Below are 16,226 nucleotides of genomic sequence, written 5' to 3'. Positions count from 1 at the left end.
TGACTCCAAATTTGTAAAATATTTTAGCGATAAATTAAAAGCTAGAAATACTTGAGTTGGTGATTGAAATGTGTTGTTCAGGCTATATGCAAAACTTTTTCGTAGTAGAACAGGTTATTATAATGTTGTTTTTTATAGTGGTATTATCTTGATTTAACAGCAGGATTATGTATTGTAAAATAACATGCTGGAGGTAATGTGACATCCTGGCGATGTTACGATAAGGATGTAGGATAAAGGTCTGGGAGTTGCGTATACAGAGCTGCTGGGCTGAGCGCTGGCCCCAGAGCTGAGCCTTGCAGGAAATGGCTGGTCCTCGGCATAAGGACAGGAGGGAGACGGCTGTGCGGCGGCGAGCCGCAGCCATGGGTGTGGATGGCCCTTTCCTCCCTGCCTGCTCACCTTTCCCACCACGGCCCAGGTCTGAGGCTTTTCCAGTGCTCCACCCGTCGGCGGGGCCCTGCTGGAAGACCTCTGCTCTGTGTGGGCTGAGGGCGAAGCTGTTCTCAGTTCAGCTGGAACTGGCACAGTTGTGGGAGTGCTGTAGTCCTCACCCCGCGAACCTCAGGGGAATCATTGCTAAACATACTTATTTGTGTGTGCCATTGTATCAGCTTGTATTATAAATATTATAAATAGGACTGGCTGTGGGCTGTCAGCAGGGCATTCCCGTATTAAGTACCAGACCGCCCAGGTAAAATCTGTCTTTTCCCCAAAGACTTGCACACCAATAAGACAGGTCCTGGAAGGGAAGGAGGTTTAAGGCACAGCAGAATGAAAGATCTGGGGGCAACAAATATTGCCCGTTCTGCAACGGAGGGAGAGGGAATCAGTAAAATCTTGTCTCTGTGAGGAGAAAGTGAATAAGTGGTGTGGGATTTGCATGGGGTGGAAAGGAAAACAAGGGCAGGTAGAGACTTGAAACAGGTGAGAAGCCTGCGAGGGAGGAGAGGGGGCTGGAAGCCAGCAGCCTGGCTGTGCAGAGACGTTTCAGCCGAAGCTCTAGGAAATTCCCTGAGCGCTGGTGGAGCCTCGCAGTGGCACTTCTGCAGCTGTTTCCTTGCTCCTGGCTTTCTGCCGTTTGTAAATTGTGTGGCATCGACAAACCCTCTTTGTCTGCGGAATGGTTTCTCTTTCGATTAATCTGCAGGAGGGAACGGCACTGCTTTGTCTTTGATGATTATGAGGCTGCAGAAACCCCGTGTACAACACTAGTGTTGAGCTAGGGGTTACCCTCTGGGATTTCACCTGTAAAGGGGCAAGCTAACCTTATAAAATCAGACTTGGGCAGTCTTTTGAAGAAGAAAATAGTTTTTAAATCAAGTGCTGTGTCCTCAACTGTGTAGGTCCCAAAGGTTTTTTGAATGTCAGGTATCACAATGGAAATTTTAGAGTATGCATTAAAAAACTATAGATTTTGCTAGACTCGAGCTTAAAATATGCAGATCTTCATCAGTACTGAGCAGGGTGGGACTGTTTGTTCGCTAGGATGCAAAGGTACTCCCTCCCACCCCCCCAGGCTTTGGTAAGTTTGTGGAATTGACATTGCACAACTTTATGAGCAGGTAGAATTTGGGGAAACAAGGTTTTTTACATGCTGAAGAAACAGGTAATTTCTGAGGGTTTAGGGGTGAAAACCTGATGATGTATATGTTTCTGAAGAGGACAAAGAGGAGTTGGTAGTCCGGTCACAACGAGGAAGCGTTTTTTCCTTTCCCCTATCCTCCAGATATGACTTGGGTGGCAGGAGATGGTGTCCATTTCTCTCAGTAGTTACCTCTTATCAGTAAGAAGTGTTCAGAGAAAAAAGAAAATGCCTTTCCCCCCCCACCCTTCTGAACCTGCCCCTTTGTTCATGAGGTTTTTTTCTTTTAAATATTTCCACCGGCAGTTACTTTTCAGCGAACGCGGCAAGTTGTGCCTGGCAGAGTGTGGGTGCAAGCTTCCAGCGTGTCCCTGTGGCCCGAGGAGCCAGGTCCTGCAGGGCAAGGCTTGCCACGGAGTCGGTCTGCGACATCGGTGCCTGCACGGTGTTCTGGAAATGGCTGTGCAGTAGTAGTACACGGCAGCAGTGCCGTGCAGCTGGTAAAAGGGTGGAATAACACATCAGAGTATGTTGAATTAATGTCGGGGCTGACTGCAGGAAGAAGCGCCGGAGCACAGGCAGATGTGCATTGTTCAAAGTGTACCTTTTGCCAGAAGCTAACTTAGATAAGTCGAATACACTTAATTGCTCTCTACATAAAACGTATAAAGACGCCCTTCAGTCTGATAAGCCTGTGGTTTAAGACATCTCAAGGCCCACTCTTTTCTCAGGTATCTCTGCCAAAGAATAACCCCAAAATACTAATTACCAGTCTCCTCTTCTTGTTATTTTGGATAGGTGCAAAATTTTCACAGCTGCGTTCAAGTAACTGAAGACTTTGTGTCTCCAGAACATCTTGTACAGTCATTTCACTTAACGCAGGAGCTGAGGCTGTCAAAGGAAGAAATCAATTATGATGATAAACTGCAGGTAGGAAATGAATTCTGCTCTGGAAGCTGTTGCGAAGGCAGGGCATGCTCAGGCTCATTGAAATGCGGAGCAGTGCGTGGAGCTACTTCCTCGCTGCTGTTCACACAGAATAACAATGAGCAGCGGCATGAATGCCAGGGCTGTACATGGCTCTCCCTTGAGTTGCTGATTTTATTTATTTCACGTTACATTTTAAAATGTGTAAGAAGATCTTTCCTTTTGCACTGGCTTGATGCAGCCTTCCTTTTTTTTCCATCCACTAGGCTTGGGGCTCAGTCCTAAAGACAATTACTTCGCAGAGTTCCGTAGTGGTAGGCCTTACTAAAATCTGTCTGATGTTCTTTCAGGTTAAAAATATCTTGTATCACGCAGTTAAAGAAATGGTGAGAGCTTTGAAGATTCATGAAGGTGAAATGGAAGATATGGATGAAAACTAAGCGCTCTCTGCTTTTTTGTGTTAACATCAAACGGAGGTTATTTTTTCTAATATATGAACAGTATGCACACTAATTTAAGCTTCACAAACCATCAGTGCCAAGAAAACATAGTCATCGTATTTACTTGTTAATGACACTGCAGCGGTAGAGCTTCATATCACAGCCACTGTGATTACATGTTAGACTTGCAAACAGTTGAGCAGCATTCTGCTGTCCTGTATTATAATGTATATGAAGTTTGTGAAATGTCAAAGATTTAAGATGATGTATTTATTTTTGGAAAAAAAAAACCACAAAATTCTATGCTATATTGTTGATCAAATGTAAATGTGACTTGTACAGTTTGCTAAAATAATTCAGATATTTTTCACTACATTGAGACAGTTACTGTGAGAGTAGGACACAAACACCAGCTATTGCCTGCATTTGGGATCTTGCTGAGTCCGCACAGCAGTCATGTCATAATCTGAAACTTACTGCCAAATAATTGTAAACTTTGTAATATATAAAGTATATAAAGTAGATATTAAATACAGACACTTCAGTATTTTATAAAAGCTATTCAGTGTACAATTAAACGTTTTCAAAAGGTGTAATTTATTTAAAAATTGTCTCATTTTGGTAAAATTTATGTGAACTTTTAAAGCTAAATATTAAACTTAATATGCTATGTAAATATATACATATATACATTCAATGATGTATTTTTTTAAAACATTGGCTTGCTTTAATTTGTTAAAAGTGCAAGTGTTACACATGCTTTGTACATTGAAGTTGAAAGGGGTTTTACATTTTCCATTAAAATGACTTTATCAAATGTTGTCTCGTCTTGTTCGTTTTTTACGTTTGTGGCCACGTCTGACAGCCCGAGTCGTTCGTTCGCCCTAACGGCAAATGCATCTCCAGTTGTAGCCTTTGAAATGTTCTGCCGTGGTTCCTGCGCACCACTCTGCCCTCTCCGGGTTTGAGACAAAACTGCGAGGGGAAGTGCTGGAGCACAGCTCAAACGGCTGAGCCGGAAAGAGACCCTCCTTAAGAATAAAACAATTTAAACATCGCTTATGTTCTGTCTTTAATAATCCAACACTTACTTTGGGTGAAGGGGGAAAGGAGTTTCTATAGAACAATTTTTTATAGTGTCTTGGCTTTCTGCAGTTCAAGTAATACCCCAAAACAAAGGATGTTTAAAAAAAAAAGATTTCTCTTTATTTAATAATGATAAATGTTAGACAGTTGAGCAGAATTCCAGCTCTTGGAGTTAGTTTGAAAAGTTAAAGTGTACATGGATTTAAATTATTAAAACTATTCAAATGTTTAGATTTGATATCAAATGTAAGGTGCAGCTGTTAGCTAGCTCGTGACATGTCCAAAAGGGGATAGTAACTAGCCTGGTAACTGCTCCCAGTCTGTCGACAAAGTCTGACCGGCTTTTGTGTCACCAAAAAAAAAAACCCAACAAAAAAAACGTAAACTATCTTAAGAAATAGTGAAACCCGAAAGCAATTTCTGGTTCCAAAAGTAAAGTTGTTTCTTTAGTTGGTTTGAAAGCTTGGAATTTATTTGAAGTTGCAAAGAAATACTTTGGGGTTAACGTTGCTGCGCTTGGCAGTTGATGCCCAACTTCACACCCGGTTCCATGCAGCGTCTTCCTTTACGCTGCGTGTGGCACGGAGCTAGAGCGTTGGCTGAAGATGCAAAACCTGCCAGAGTACGTTTGCTTAATGACAAGTGGACTCCAGTCACACATACTTTTTTTTTTTTTAAAGTTCAGGATATGTAAATGAGTGAATTTTAATCAAGTCTAAGTATTCCCCCCCCGAATTGAGTTTTGGTGAGGTACTTTTAACATTCGTGAAATTTCTTGAGGCTGCTGAAATTTGCATTCCTGCTGCAGGCGGTCGTACCCCCCCCTTGTTGTTGTTCTACACAAAGAGCAGTTGTTCGGGCCTGGGCCGTGGGCTGTCGGCACGGCTCACTCCTTGGGCTGGGGTGTCTTTGTAGTTGAACTGAAGGGAATGGGTTGGTTTCCCCTGGGTTACCATCGGAAAGTGTCACGTTGCTGTGTCTGTCCTGGCCAAAGCCTCGGGCTTCCTGCCCTACCTCTTCTCAAAGGCGCTCGGGTGCTTTACTGTCAGGGGCTGCACAGCAGACAGCACCCGGTGCTTCTAGGTCTGAGCTTTGGTACCGTCCTTTGGGCCCCCACGGTGCGCTGACGGCTGCCCCTGTCACCCCGCAGCACTTAAGTTCTCGCCTTCTCAGGTGGTAACTGAAGGAGTCACTGAACGGAGGCTAGTTTGTATTTCCAAGTGTGAATATGAAAGTTCTTCCTTTGTGACCTTCTTCCTGCCACCTTTGCTGATGAATCCTTAAGTGTATGACAAAGTTGTTAATCTGTACCGGTGAAACGGATGGTGAAGCAGCAAGAATCCTCCCAAAGAAAAGCCTGAGAGATCGACAGGATTTTAAGACAAAATATCTCGTTCATTTTGGAGAGGCAAAACTGATGGGCTCAAGCTGCAGTGTTGCATGGGTAAGTCACTGGGGTAAGCAGATCTTTGCTGCTTTCTTAGCAAAGATAAATTGATAAATTAGCTTGAACCGCATAAATAGGATTTCAGTGTAGTCGCTATGGAGATTAACTGTCCACTCGATTTGTTTAGTGGAGTTTACCTATAGTAAATTGATGCGGTAGTTACACCAGATGTCTAGTTCTAAAATTTTGTGGTTAGTGGGTATATCTGATGGATTTGCAATGCATAAAAACATAACCTGATGCATTTTGCAAATCGCTTTGGGAATTGCTGCAGGTGCGGATGGGACGGCCTCATAAACTGCCCGCAACAATGACAGTGTTTCCCAGTAACTAATGGGAGGGGAAGAAGCCAAAAGCGAGTGAACAGGGAAAATGTGGCACAAGCTGAGCGCGACGGGGAGTGCTGTGATTATTGCCGTCAACTCGAAAAGACTCTGCAAGTCGCATGCTGCATGCATTAGCAGACCCCAAGAAGTTGTTAAAGGTAACAGCTACTCCAAATACCACTAAAAGAGGCCAAAAACGCTGGGGTTTTTAAGTACTCAGCGTACCAAATTCAGCTTGTTCAGTATCTTAAGATTTCTGGCTCCGTCACAGTGAAGCGGAGCTCCCCCGCGCCCCTACAGGAAATCGGAGCAGGAAGTCGGGCTGGCGCTGTGCTCGCTGCCAGTACGACCCGAGATTGTTGTAGCTGATGTCTTGAGACTAAAGAGGGGTTTGTGGGGAGGTGTTTTGTTTTCGGGTCGGTTTTCCCCTCGACCATTTCCATGTTCTGCGAGGCATTACTGGGCATGATTTTCCCATCTTTCTTTCCTAAGGACTCTTCAGGAGGTTTTCTGGTTTAGAATCTCAACTATTTTAATACAGCCAGAAGTATTCGATGAGATCAGCTGAAGCTGTTTGAGTGCAGGAACGCTGTCAACTCCTAGAGCAAGAATACGAAGTACCATGTCATCTTTTGCCACCTTCCTATTGAGACCAAGCTCTGTCTCGACCTGCTGGGTTCTCCAGGAAACTCTTCCTGTCTTTTTTTCTGTCCTTTGAAAGCTCACGTCTCCAAGTCATCAAAACTGCAAGCCCTGCTCTCCACGCGCACCCTACTTCCCTCACCCCTTTCCAGCTCCTTACCATCACCTCCATCCACTGCGCTGCCCTACAGTAAATGACCACGGCAATTTTCTTTCTACTGTAACTGCAGAGGTAACTAACAGAGAGTAAGTAATTAGCAAAGAATAAAGCGGGGCTGCTATGACCTGAAGGATTTCAGCATGGATGGATGGCTGTGTATATGGTTTAGCTGAAACAGAATTCTGTTACTGGACTGCTGGAATTGCTGGCGGTGAAACCGTGGTCCCCGTTACACGGGTCAGATGTAGGGGGTTCTAAGAATCTGATTTTAAAGTTTATTCTGCTCTTCCAGCTTCACGGAAATTGCTCAGATCTGTGTGTGTAAACCGAACCCCCATCTGACCAGCACTGCGTTCTCATGCTCTCTGACCTTTTCGGTAGGTGGTAATTTTGTTCGTACCCTCTCCCGTGACATCCTGTCAAGCCCTCTCCTGCTCTCACAGCTGACAGCCTTTCCCGCCCCGCACCCGTAACTGGGAATTTCCCTTCCTCCCTCCTTCCACAGCCACCATCGCCCTGTTCGGCTGCTTTCCTGAGCAGGATGTTTGTGCTCTCCCCCACATCCGCGCTGGACGAGCTGCCTCTCCCTGTTGAGTCTCCCGGGCTAAGGCTTTGCTGTGCTTTCCCCTCCTAACCCCCAGCTCTGCCTCAGACAATGTCGGCTCTCCGCTGTGCTCCCGCTTTCCACCTTTTGACTTGCGCTTTGTTAGCAGGAGTGCCACTGTTCTTTCTCTGCCTTTGTGTTCCCATGATGCGTGTGCCCCAGGAGGGCAGGGGAGCACTCGGTGGCGTGGGGGCTCCTCTGATGCAGCGTCCACCACCACGTCCCTTTCTTTCCACCTCAGCAGGGCGGCCTAGGAAACTCTGACCAAGGAGCAAATGATCTGTAGCGTTAGCAGCACACACAGACTAACCTCTGCACTTTTTTCATGTGTTCTCATAGGTTTTGAAAAGGAAGTTACGATCTATATATAGCTAGTAGGAAAATCTTGCCTTGCAGCAAATTGAAGACTTGTTTTACCTGATGTGTTGCGTGCAAACAGTTGCATTTTACGCATGGGCCTTTCTAAAGCTATATGGTAGACTGAAGGATTTTTCCTGTTATCTTTCAAAGTGAACATTTCTGGTACCTTCCAACCGTACCGATACAATATATCCTTGACACAGATGCCTGTTTCTTTTTCCAGTCCCTGGGCATGTGGTTTTATCGTAGCTCTGTGCTTCCTTAGTGGAATTAAAGAGTAGGGCTTGGTAGCTCTGAGGCAGGAAATCCTGTATTTTCACAGCTCTAAGGATTTCATGTTGTTTGATCTCAATAATACCTTAACTCCTGCAGCAAATGGGCCTGAGGGAACACTTCAAATGATTACAAGACAAAAAGCCTGGGTAAGTTTAGGTTACTTCTGGTAAAACAAACACGGGAGAGAAAGGAGGTGGAGGAAAAGATGGCCATAGCTCCGAGTCTTTAGGGAGCCATGAACGTCTTTTTATACAGTTGAACTCCACGGGCCACATACTCGGGCAGAAAGGTCTGGCAAATACTGTCCAGCCTATACCTGATTTGTGGCAGCCACACTACCGCTCTGATTACTTTTAAACAGTTTGATTGATTTTGTTTTCTACTGTATTTTTAGTCCAGCTCAGTATGGGATTTTATCAGCTGTTGTGGCTGTACTTGCTTTTCTCCATCTATTTTGCTCACGAGCCTGCTTCTGTAGAGCCACAGAACAGCCCAGGCTGGAAGGGACCTCGAAAGCTCATCTGGTCCAACCTTTTGTGGGAAAGGGAGCCTGGGTGAGGTGTAGTCCCCACCACTGAAAGCAGGCCAACGGGAACTGCAGATGGCTGAGGAGCTGCTGCTGAGGGGAGAGTAGGAAGGAGTTCAAGGCCAGAGTCCCTGAAAATGGAAATGCTCTCAGAGGAAGAGGTCACAAGATCCTCTTTCCCCTTTATATAAAACCAGAATGTAAAGCCCAACGCTTCTATATTTTGGTTTTAGCTGTTATTGTAAGTAGCAACTGGTGGTGCAGTCTGCAGATTTTATTCTCAAGAGACTCCACGTTGCTTCCCAGTTGCCTTTCTTTGGTTTCTCCTTCTGTGGAGATATAGCCAGAGATTGGGTAATTACAATTTCTTCTCGCACAGCATATGTTGGCTGTCTTCAACAGGGATAATATTTCTGTGTTCCAAGATGAGAGTGGTTTCTGTGGTACAGCGAAGTCTGTGAATAGAAGTCGGTGTCTGGACACATGTTTAAAACTGGTTCTTGGTTGAGACGCTTTGAAATAACGGACCGCAGAAGTTTTCCGTTCTGTCCAGTATAAGACAGTACAGACCAGACTCACCGCCCACGGGATCTTTCCACGTACTGTGCCAGGCTCTGGTTACGCACGGTGTGACCACCGATAACTTACCGCTTTGTTGTTGCCGCTGTAGTTTATGCAAAATTGCTTACTTTCTGCATAGTACTCAGATACTGCGCCTTTTCCTTATTCTGGAAAGACTTGGGGAATAAGCCAGCTGACGTGAAGACGGCGAGAACAAGACGCTGTCAGAGGAGAGGGGGGCTCCGCCTCGGCGGGAGCGCCGAGCCCGGCGCGGGGGTTCCACCAGGTGGCGGTCGGTGGCAGCCGGACAGACGCTCCGGAAAGCCGGGTCGCCGCCGTCCCGCGGCTGCTCCGCTGCCCGGCGGGCCGGTAACTCCTCCCTGGGGAGGCGGCAGAGAGAAGGGAGAACGGAGCCGCCGGTGGGAAAAGGTGCGTGAGCAATAGCGCCGGCTAACCCAGAGGTGCAGGGGGGGAAACCCGGGGGTTTCTTTTCATCGTTTCACGATGCCTGAACTGAAACAAGCTGAAAGGCAATGGCCATTTAAAACAGCGTTAAATTGTCGGGGCACAGACTAATTGCTGACAGACGTTGGAGCAGAATTGCCTTAGATTTATCACTACTATAAAACTTGTCCTCTAGCGGCGAGTATTCTCTATACCACTTTTCATTCTTTAAATGGGCTGTGTAAGTGCTTAGCTCTGAATTCAGACTTAAGAATTCCTTACTTGGAAAAATTAACACATTTCACCTTATTTCACACACTTAGCTTTCCCCTGGAAGGTGAAGAATTTTATAAGGAAAAGTCATTATTCAGTGGATTCTCAGCTGTAGGATGTTTTACCAGTGTCCCGTGCCGCTGCTGAAAGGGGTGATCCCACATGCCTGTCTTTCTGCAGGCTTCATGGCTGGCTGACCGTGTTGCTGCATGGAAGGGAGGGAAGGAAGCAGCTGGCAGTGCTCAGGCTCTCCTTTCAACAGGAGCACCTGTGTTGTGCACTAGGCTGTGGTCTGACTCTTTACGGGTATCACCTGCTCCAGCTCTGGGACGATCTCTGTATTACACAGAAATATTCACCTTTCCACACCACCTTCATGGGGCTTTGTGTAACGCTAGCAGTAACGCTAGCAGTGCTTACACCGCAGCTCAGTGCTCCTATCCTATTAAAGGGAATGTTGCACCCATTCTCCTTTCTGCGTCACTTACGGGAGTGGAAAACTCTCATGCTAAGCCATGCTGCCCAGAGTTTGATTTTGGCAGCGGTCATGTGTTGAGTAGGCAGACTGCAAGAACAAACAAACATTTGCATTGCAGGAGAGAGAAAAGTTTTAACAACACTTTCAAAAGTAGCAGCGTGGGGTTTTGCCCCTACTTGGCTATCTTCCTACAGAGAAGCAGCTTCCTTCAGATCTGTCGTTTTGTTTATGTAGCTATATATGAAGGGGCAGTTTAATTTTAAAAACAGAAGGTAGAACTTACTCCCCACCCCCCCCCCCCCCCCCCCGAAGAATCTTGACGTTTCAGCAGAGGTAGCTATGCTAAAAATTGCTTCCTTCTCCTATAGCTGCCATTTGCAGAGACAGCTGAAATGTCTGTCTGTAGCTAACAGCCCTGGGCTATCATCCCTGGCAGTGACACGAGATATAGATGCTTAAATCATTTTATTTCCTTCTTGTGAGCACATACCCTTTTCTTTGCTTTACTTACATGAATAGAAACACTACGCTCTACTGCCTTGTTACCTATGACAGCCAGCCAGGCAGGTGACAGTGGAGAATGTAACTTGCCCTTTTGTGAGAGCCGTGAGCTGGGGCTGACCTGGAACAGGCTACCCCATCACAGCTGTTCTGTGGGGCCATGTGCTAAACTGCTCCAACTGAAAAATAATTTTTTTTTTTCCCAGCAAGATTAGTTTTCTGCTACAATTCAGCACAAGGGACCTCCTCTAATGAACCTGTCTTACCTTTGTTTCCATAGGCTTTTTCTAGCCTCCAGTCCCTACTCTCCTTCAAGCAAGCACAGGAGGTATACAGAGTAAGGTGTTCTTGCTGTACTTCCAAGTCTGTTCTGGAAGAAAGATGTACCCTTAGAAAGCAAGCTTACCTTGTAACAACACAAGAATAACTTAAAATGGGGTAGCTTGCAACACTTAACACTTTTCATTAATCAGTAACAGCTAAAGTTAACTAACGCCTCCACTACACATTGCAATGCCTCAGTTTGGGTGACAATCCAGTGCGAGGGTAGAGCTGGCTAACGCTCTGGGGCTGGGCGCTGGCTGACCCGTGCTGAAGGGGACCGAGTGTGAGGAGGGCTTCACCGCCCTCCTCAGAAACCAAAACCCTGAACGGGCGTGCGCAGCTCTCGCGGCACGGTTTGTTCAGCTCCGGGTAGCCTGTCCCCAGGCAGAGGCATAGTGCTGCTTCCTCTGACACTTCAGTGCTCTGTAGGTGTTAGAAGCCAGCTATTAGCCGAGTCACTTCACATATAGGCAACGCCCTCGAAGTTCATCCCAGCTTTCCTGTATTTGCTGGATGATGAACACAGTTCAGCTGTACATGTCTACTAACACTGTTAGTATAAATCTTAATTTGTTTTTTATACTCTGCAACATTTGTAGAGATTTAACACACGTTTAGTGTCAAAACACCTTGCTTTTTATTTTCATATCCTTTTTGAATCAGGTTAAGCTGTAAACAATTTCTTTTTCAATCAAATACTGCCAGCTAGAATTACTTCCATTCATGCATCACTGAAAACAAAAAGGGTATTTTTCCTTAAGTACAGATTTTTTTTTAAACAATGTCACTTTATACAGAAACCAATAGCTAGATTCGATGCACCCTGATTAGTTATGTAAACAGATAACCCAAAAACCCCCTTGTCAACAGAACTAATAAGTTGGTTCCTTCATAGAATGGAAATTAAAATCTCTCCCGACTTGAGGTTAACATGGTCAGGAGGAAAGAGCGTGGCACATAAATCCATCTAGGAGGTGTATAAATTGCACTGTATCTGAATTAACAAAAAGTTATGCATAATGAAACGCACAGTTTAAATTGATGCTAGAAAGCATTTTTCAATATGAAGTGGCAGCCAACCGGCAACCATAAGAGTTAGGTTCTGCACCATCATTTATGGCATTATAGATAACTATTACATATAGCATACTTTAAAACCCTGAAGGATTGTGTTACTTGAAACATTCTCCAGGCAGTCATTTGGTTTGAAACATTGGGAGAAAGACTAAAGAGCTTGCCATCTTATACCGATTATGGTACCTTTAACTTTTATGAAGTAGATCAGATATGATGTGTATTTCACAGTAACAAAGTTGCTTTAATGCCTTTTCTCCAACAGTAGGATTGTGTTAGATGTTTTTGCCCTCAGTTCACCGTTGTCCCGGTGATTTTCCCTTTTCTTAAGTTTGTGTAACTACATTGAGCACTTTTCCTGGGTTTTAACTATTCATCAGTCCTTTCAGTATATCTTCGGAGAGTTCCAGCAGAGGGAGTTCAGGGGACGGGATGTCCAGGGGGGGAAGGTTGGGTATTGGAATGTCCTTTGCCTTCCCAGCAGTTGTTGCAAACTTCTGCCAAGTTGCAGCTGAAGAAGTAGTTTCTGAGTGTTGCTGCAGACTCCACAACTCTGACTTCTCGACAAAGTCAGCATCTACATCCAACTCCTTGTCTACTGGAGATTTTTGGAGTCTAGCTCTTTCTGCTTTTAACTGCTTATTCTCTCTCCTTAATCGCTCATTTTCAGCTACAAGAAATTCTATGTGCCGTTTCAAATCTGCAATTTTGGTTGCCTGCTCTTCTATTATTGTTTTGTCATCCTTGGGAGCTTTACTCCCAATACATGCTTCTACCGGCTCCTTTTTTTTCTGAAGCAGAAATAATAGTGTATCCGGGTCCCTGTCAAAGACACCTTGAACATCCTGTGGATGTTTCTCTGTGGAAGGGCTGTATTTCTGAGTAACAGGAACCAATACGTTTTGATCATCAGAGTCTTCAGCAGATGGCTTATAAGAAGTCTGAAGATGTGCAGCTATTTCCTTATCAGCATTCTGCTGGGCTTTCAGTTTTTCCTCCCTCTTTGCTCTTTTCCACCTCTCCTGGATGAGCAGTAACTGTTTCATGTGACTATCCCTTTGTAATTCCAGTGATAGCTGAGCCTGAGTAAGAACAAGATTAAACAATTTAATTGGTGATCCCTAATCCCACCTGAATATTCACGCACGTAAAGTTACATGCATGTAAATATTTACATAAACAGCATCACAGCATGCCCGAGGGAGGGGGAGGAGCTTTTGTTATTCAGATAGTAAATCCAACAAGAAGTGATCGCTGCTTGTACAATGCAGCCAATTCAGATATGTCACCCAAATTTAGCATAACTACTAGTACTGTGAAGGAGCGAGTTAACATTTGGTCTTTTTATTTGTTCGTTTTTTGTTTTTAAGTCACTGACCAGGCTATGATAATACCTCTGAGCAGAGGCATTAGGAGTTTAACTGACCTGTGACCACACCAAGAAGGAAGAGATTCACTTGGCATGCGCAGCCACACTTTAGCTAAATAATACAAACTATTTATATGCTTCTGTGATGGTATCTGCATAGACATATTAATAACACCCAACACTAAGCCGGAAACTGCTCCAAGGCCAGATATGGTCCCAAATGATTCAGCTGTATTTAATGAAGGGGGTGGCATGGTGGTTAATAACTCAGAGGAACCACCTGGGTAAGAGGCTACCATTTTTCTACAAGAATGGCCCTTTGGAGGAAAGACAGGTGTCCGATCTCCAAGGGTTATTTGCTTTGATAATATTGGCTAAACTCAAAGCCTGCTGCTATAAAAGTGCTGATCAGACTACAGTACTACATTTACAGATAGATTTATGCAATGAATAAGGAAAGGTATAGGGCTGTTATTCTGGAGATCCCCAGTCAGGATGAATAAAACCAAAGTTACAGCCTGTAGATGAGACGCTCAGCTTTCTGTCTCAGCAAAACAGCCTAAGTGCCTCACAGCAAAAGTTAAATATGAAACTAGTTTTATCACCTACTTGAAGATGCCTTGCAGACTAGAAACCATTGTTGGAGAACCCTCGGATGGGTTAGTAGTTCTCTTGTCCCTGCTCCACATAAACTTCGAAAAACTCTCAAGGAAGACCAGCATCACTGCACTTCTAAACCTCCTGGTGCAGTTGCCATGGGTTCAGAAAACTATGCAGAGGCTAATGCCCAAGAGGGGTATGATCAGTCAGGGCACAATACGACACACAGGCAAACAACAGATCTATGGCTGATTCTGGTGTCTGCTGCACTTTGATCTCACCTGCTCCGACTGGGTCAACTTCATAGCGTCCGTAAGGTATGCTGCAGAAGAGAAAATTGATAAACACTTAGGACAGGGTTACAAAACCTGAACGTTTCCATAAAAGCTAAGAAAAGGCTTCAGACCTCCCGTGTTCTGAATCCCCATATAAAAGCAGCAGTCCAGAGGCAAAGTATGTACCAAGTTACAGTGGCTGGAAACACCTGTTTTTCAGAAGTCTGAAAAAATTACTGTAAGATCATGTAATACATGCTACACCCTCGCCATGGCATCCTGTTGGCTCAGGTTGTTCCAATTTGTTTTTCAGAGGAAAACAACAGCCATTTCCAGAAAGTCCCAGAAGAACAACTTTCCCGTGAAGGGAAGAAACGCAGCTAAGGACCAGACTTTTAACATACAAGCATTTTAAGACAAAATGTGATAAGTAAAATCCTCTCGCCCATGGCACACCAGTATTATGAAGTCACGCTTTTTAGTTATATTCTTGATGAAGAGGTATAGTCTGTAGTTCCCTGGTTTTTTCATCAGCTTCCCTTCCAAACCAGAAAAGGTGCTGGCTTACAGTCAGAGCAGCACTTCAGCCTTTGAGCATAGCTTGCTAGTGCTGAAAATGACAAATTCTTAACCAGATTCCAAAGGATAAGCATAGCTTGCTAGTGCTGAAAATGACAAGATATAAGAAATTCTTAACCAGATTCCAAAGGATGTAAGATAATGGCATAGAATCATCAGATGAAGAAAAGCAATAAACATTTAATGCATTTCTGGGTTTTGTCTTGGTATATGAAGTGAAGGAAACCAAAAAGAAAAGTCTGCATATTAGAACACAAGTGCTATCCCTTGTTGCTCTGAGTATTCATAAATACCAAAGAAACTATCAGTTTCTCGTTTTATGGGATTTTCTAGTATTTATGAATGGAAAGTGAGAATGCCTGGTATCTAGGTTACAATGTTTGGAGCAGCCACTTATTTTGTCTCCACACAAGCTCTGTCACGTAAAATGTCCTACTTGTTACATCAATTAAGACCTCCTCTCTCTTCTTCTGCCAAGCAGTTGCCACACTGTCAGCCAGCTGATGGACTTCAACACAAATAATTAAGCGTGACTAGTTATTGCCACACTGTCAGCCAGCTGATGGACTTTAACTAGTCACGCTTAATTATTTGTATTGAACAGACAGGTAAATGCACAGAGTCTCACTTAGGAGAGGCAGAGGCTGCCAATTGCAGTGTCAAGGCTTGTGATGCAATCTGCTGTTTTGCTTGAGTTCTGGGAAAGCTGAGCTCATCACCTGTTCTTAGCTGTCTTGATTCAGACATTAGGAAAGGGAAGTAAGTAAACTTTTGTAAGCAAGCATTTGTCTAAGTATTTCCTTTATCAACAGAGAAAGCAGGTGACTTCAGCTGTGAAAGCAGTGAAGAAAATACAAAGCGTAAAGTGAAACTGGCTTACAGCAGGTCCCCAGCTGCAGCTTGTGCATGACACAAGGTGTTGGCTTCATCTTGAGTCAAGAACTGCCTTCACAGTGATAACCACCCCCAATCAAAACAACTTTGGAAATGTCTGGCTTTAGCTGCTCATATTAGAGAAAAAGTTTCCAAAAGGGTGCTTGATCTGGACTGAAAAACAGATTCACATTTTAAGAATAAAAAGAATATTTTGCAAGTAACTAGATATTCTACTTAAATGAAGCATGCAAATCTAGAAACTGATTTTAAGAGCTGGAATATGAGAAATACCTACTGACCAGCAGCTTTTTTGTGACAAGAAATTGCTTCTTCATATTTTCCTGCTGCCAACAAACGGTCTGCTTTTCTGCTCTGCTGGTGAGCCTTAAAATAAAAAGAGCATTACATCAATGAGGGTTAACCAACAAATAGTTACACCTATTTTAAAAGTAATCTGTACATCTAAGAAACTACTGATTCCAATTCTCAGGCT

At 44.2% G+C, this 16,226-nt stretch overlaps 2 protein-coding genes across 3 annotated transcripts in view; one reads left to right on the top strand and one right to left on the bottom strand.

The window, feature by feature from the left end:
• Positions 1-3,766, top strand: part of JMJD1C (jumonji domain containing 1C) — a 114,696-nt gene extending 110,930 nt beyond the window's left edge. For both annotated transcript variants that reach the window (XM_019474928.1, XM_019474927.1), the window contains 2 exons: positions 2,384-2,515; positions 2,863-3,766. In XM_019474928.1, the coding sequence (XP_019330473.1) occupies positions 2,384-2,515; positions 2,863-2,952 (222 nt within the window). In that variant the 3' untranslated portion in view covers positions 2,953-3,766. The remainder of the gene's footprint in view (positions 1-2,383; positions 2,516-2,862) is intronic.
• A 7,811-nt stretch (positions 3,767-11,577) lies between these two features.
• Positions 11,578-15,779, bottom strand: NRBF2 (nuclear receptor binding factor 2). The gene is made up of 3 exons (XM_009290516.2): positions 15,738-15,779; positions 14,285-14,325; positions 11,578-13,116 (listed from the first exon to the last, which is right to left on the bottom strand). The coding sequence occupies exons 1-3, from the start codon at positions 15,763-15,765 to the stop codon at positions 12,400-12,402; spliced, it is 786 nt and encodes a 261-aa protein (XP_009288791.1). The 5' UTR covers positions 15,766-15,779; the 3' UTR covers positions 11,578-12,399.
• Between the last annotated feature and the right edge of the window lie 447 nt (positions 15,780-16,226).

This window comes from Aptenodytes forsteri, unplaced genomic scaffold (assembly GCF_000699145.1).
Source record: "Aptenodytes forsteri isolate BGI_AS27 unplaced genomic scaffold, ASM69914v1 Scaffold349, whole genome shotgun sequence".
In the NCBI taxonomy this organism is placed as follows: Eukaryota; Metazoa; Chordata; class Aves; order Sphenisciformes; family Spheniscidae; genus Aptenodytes; species Aptenodytes forsteri.
The sequence above is the reverse complement of the archived record's forward strand: the minus strand, read 5'-3'. Positions and strand labels throughout refer to the sequence as shown.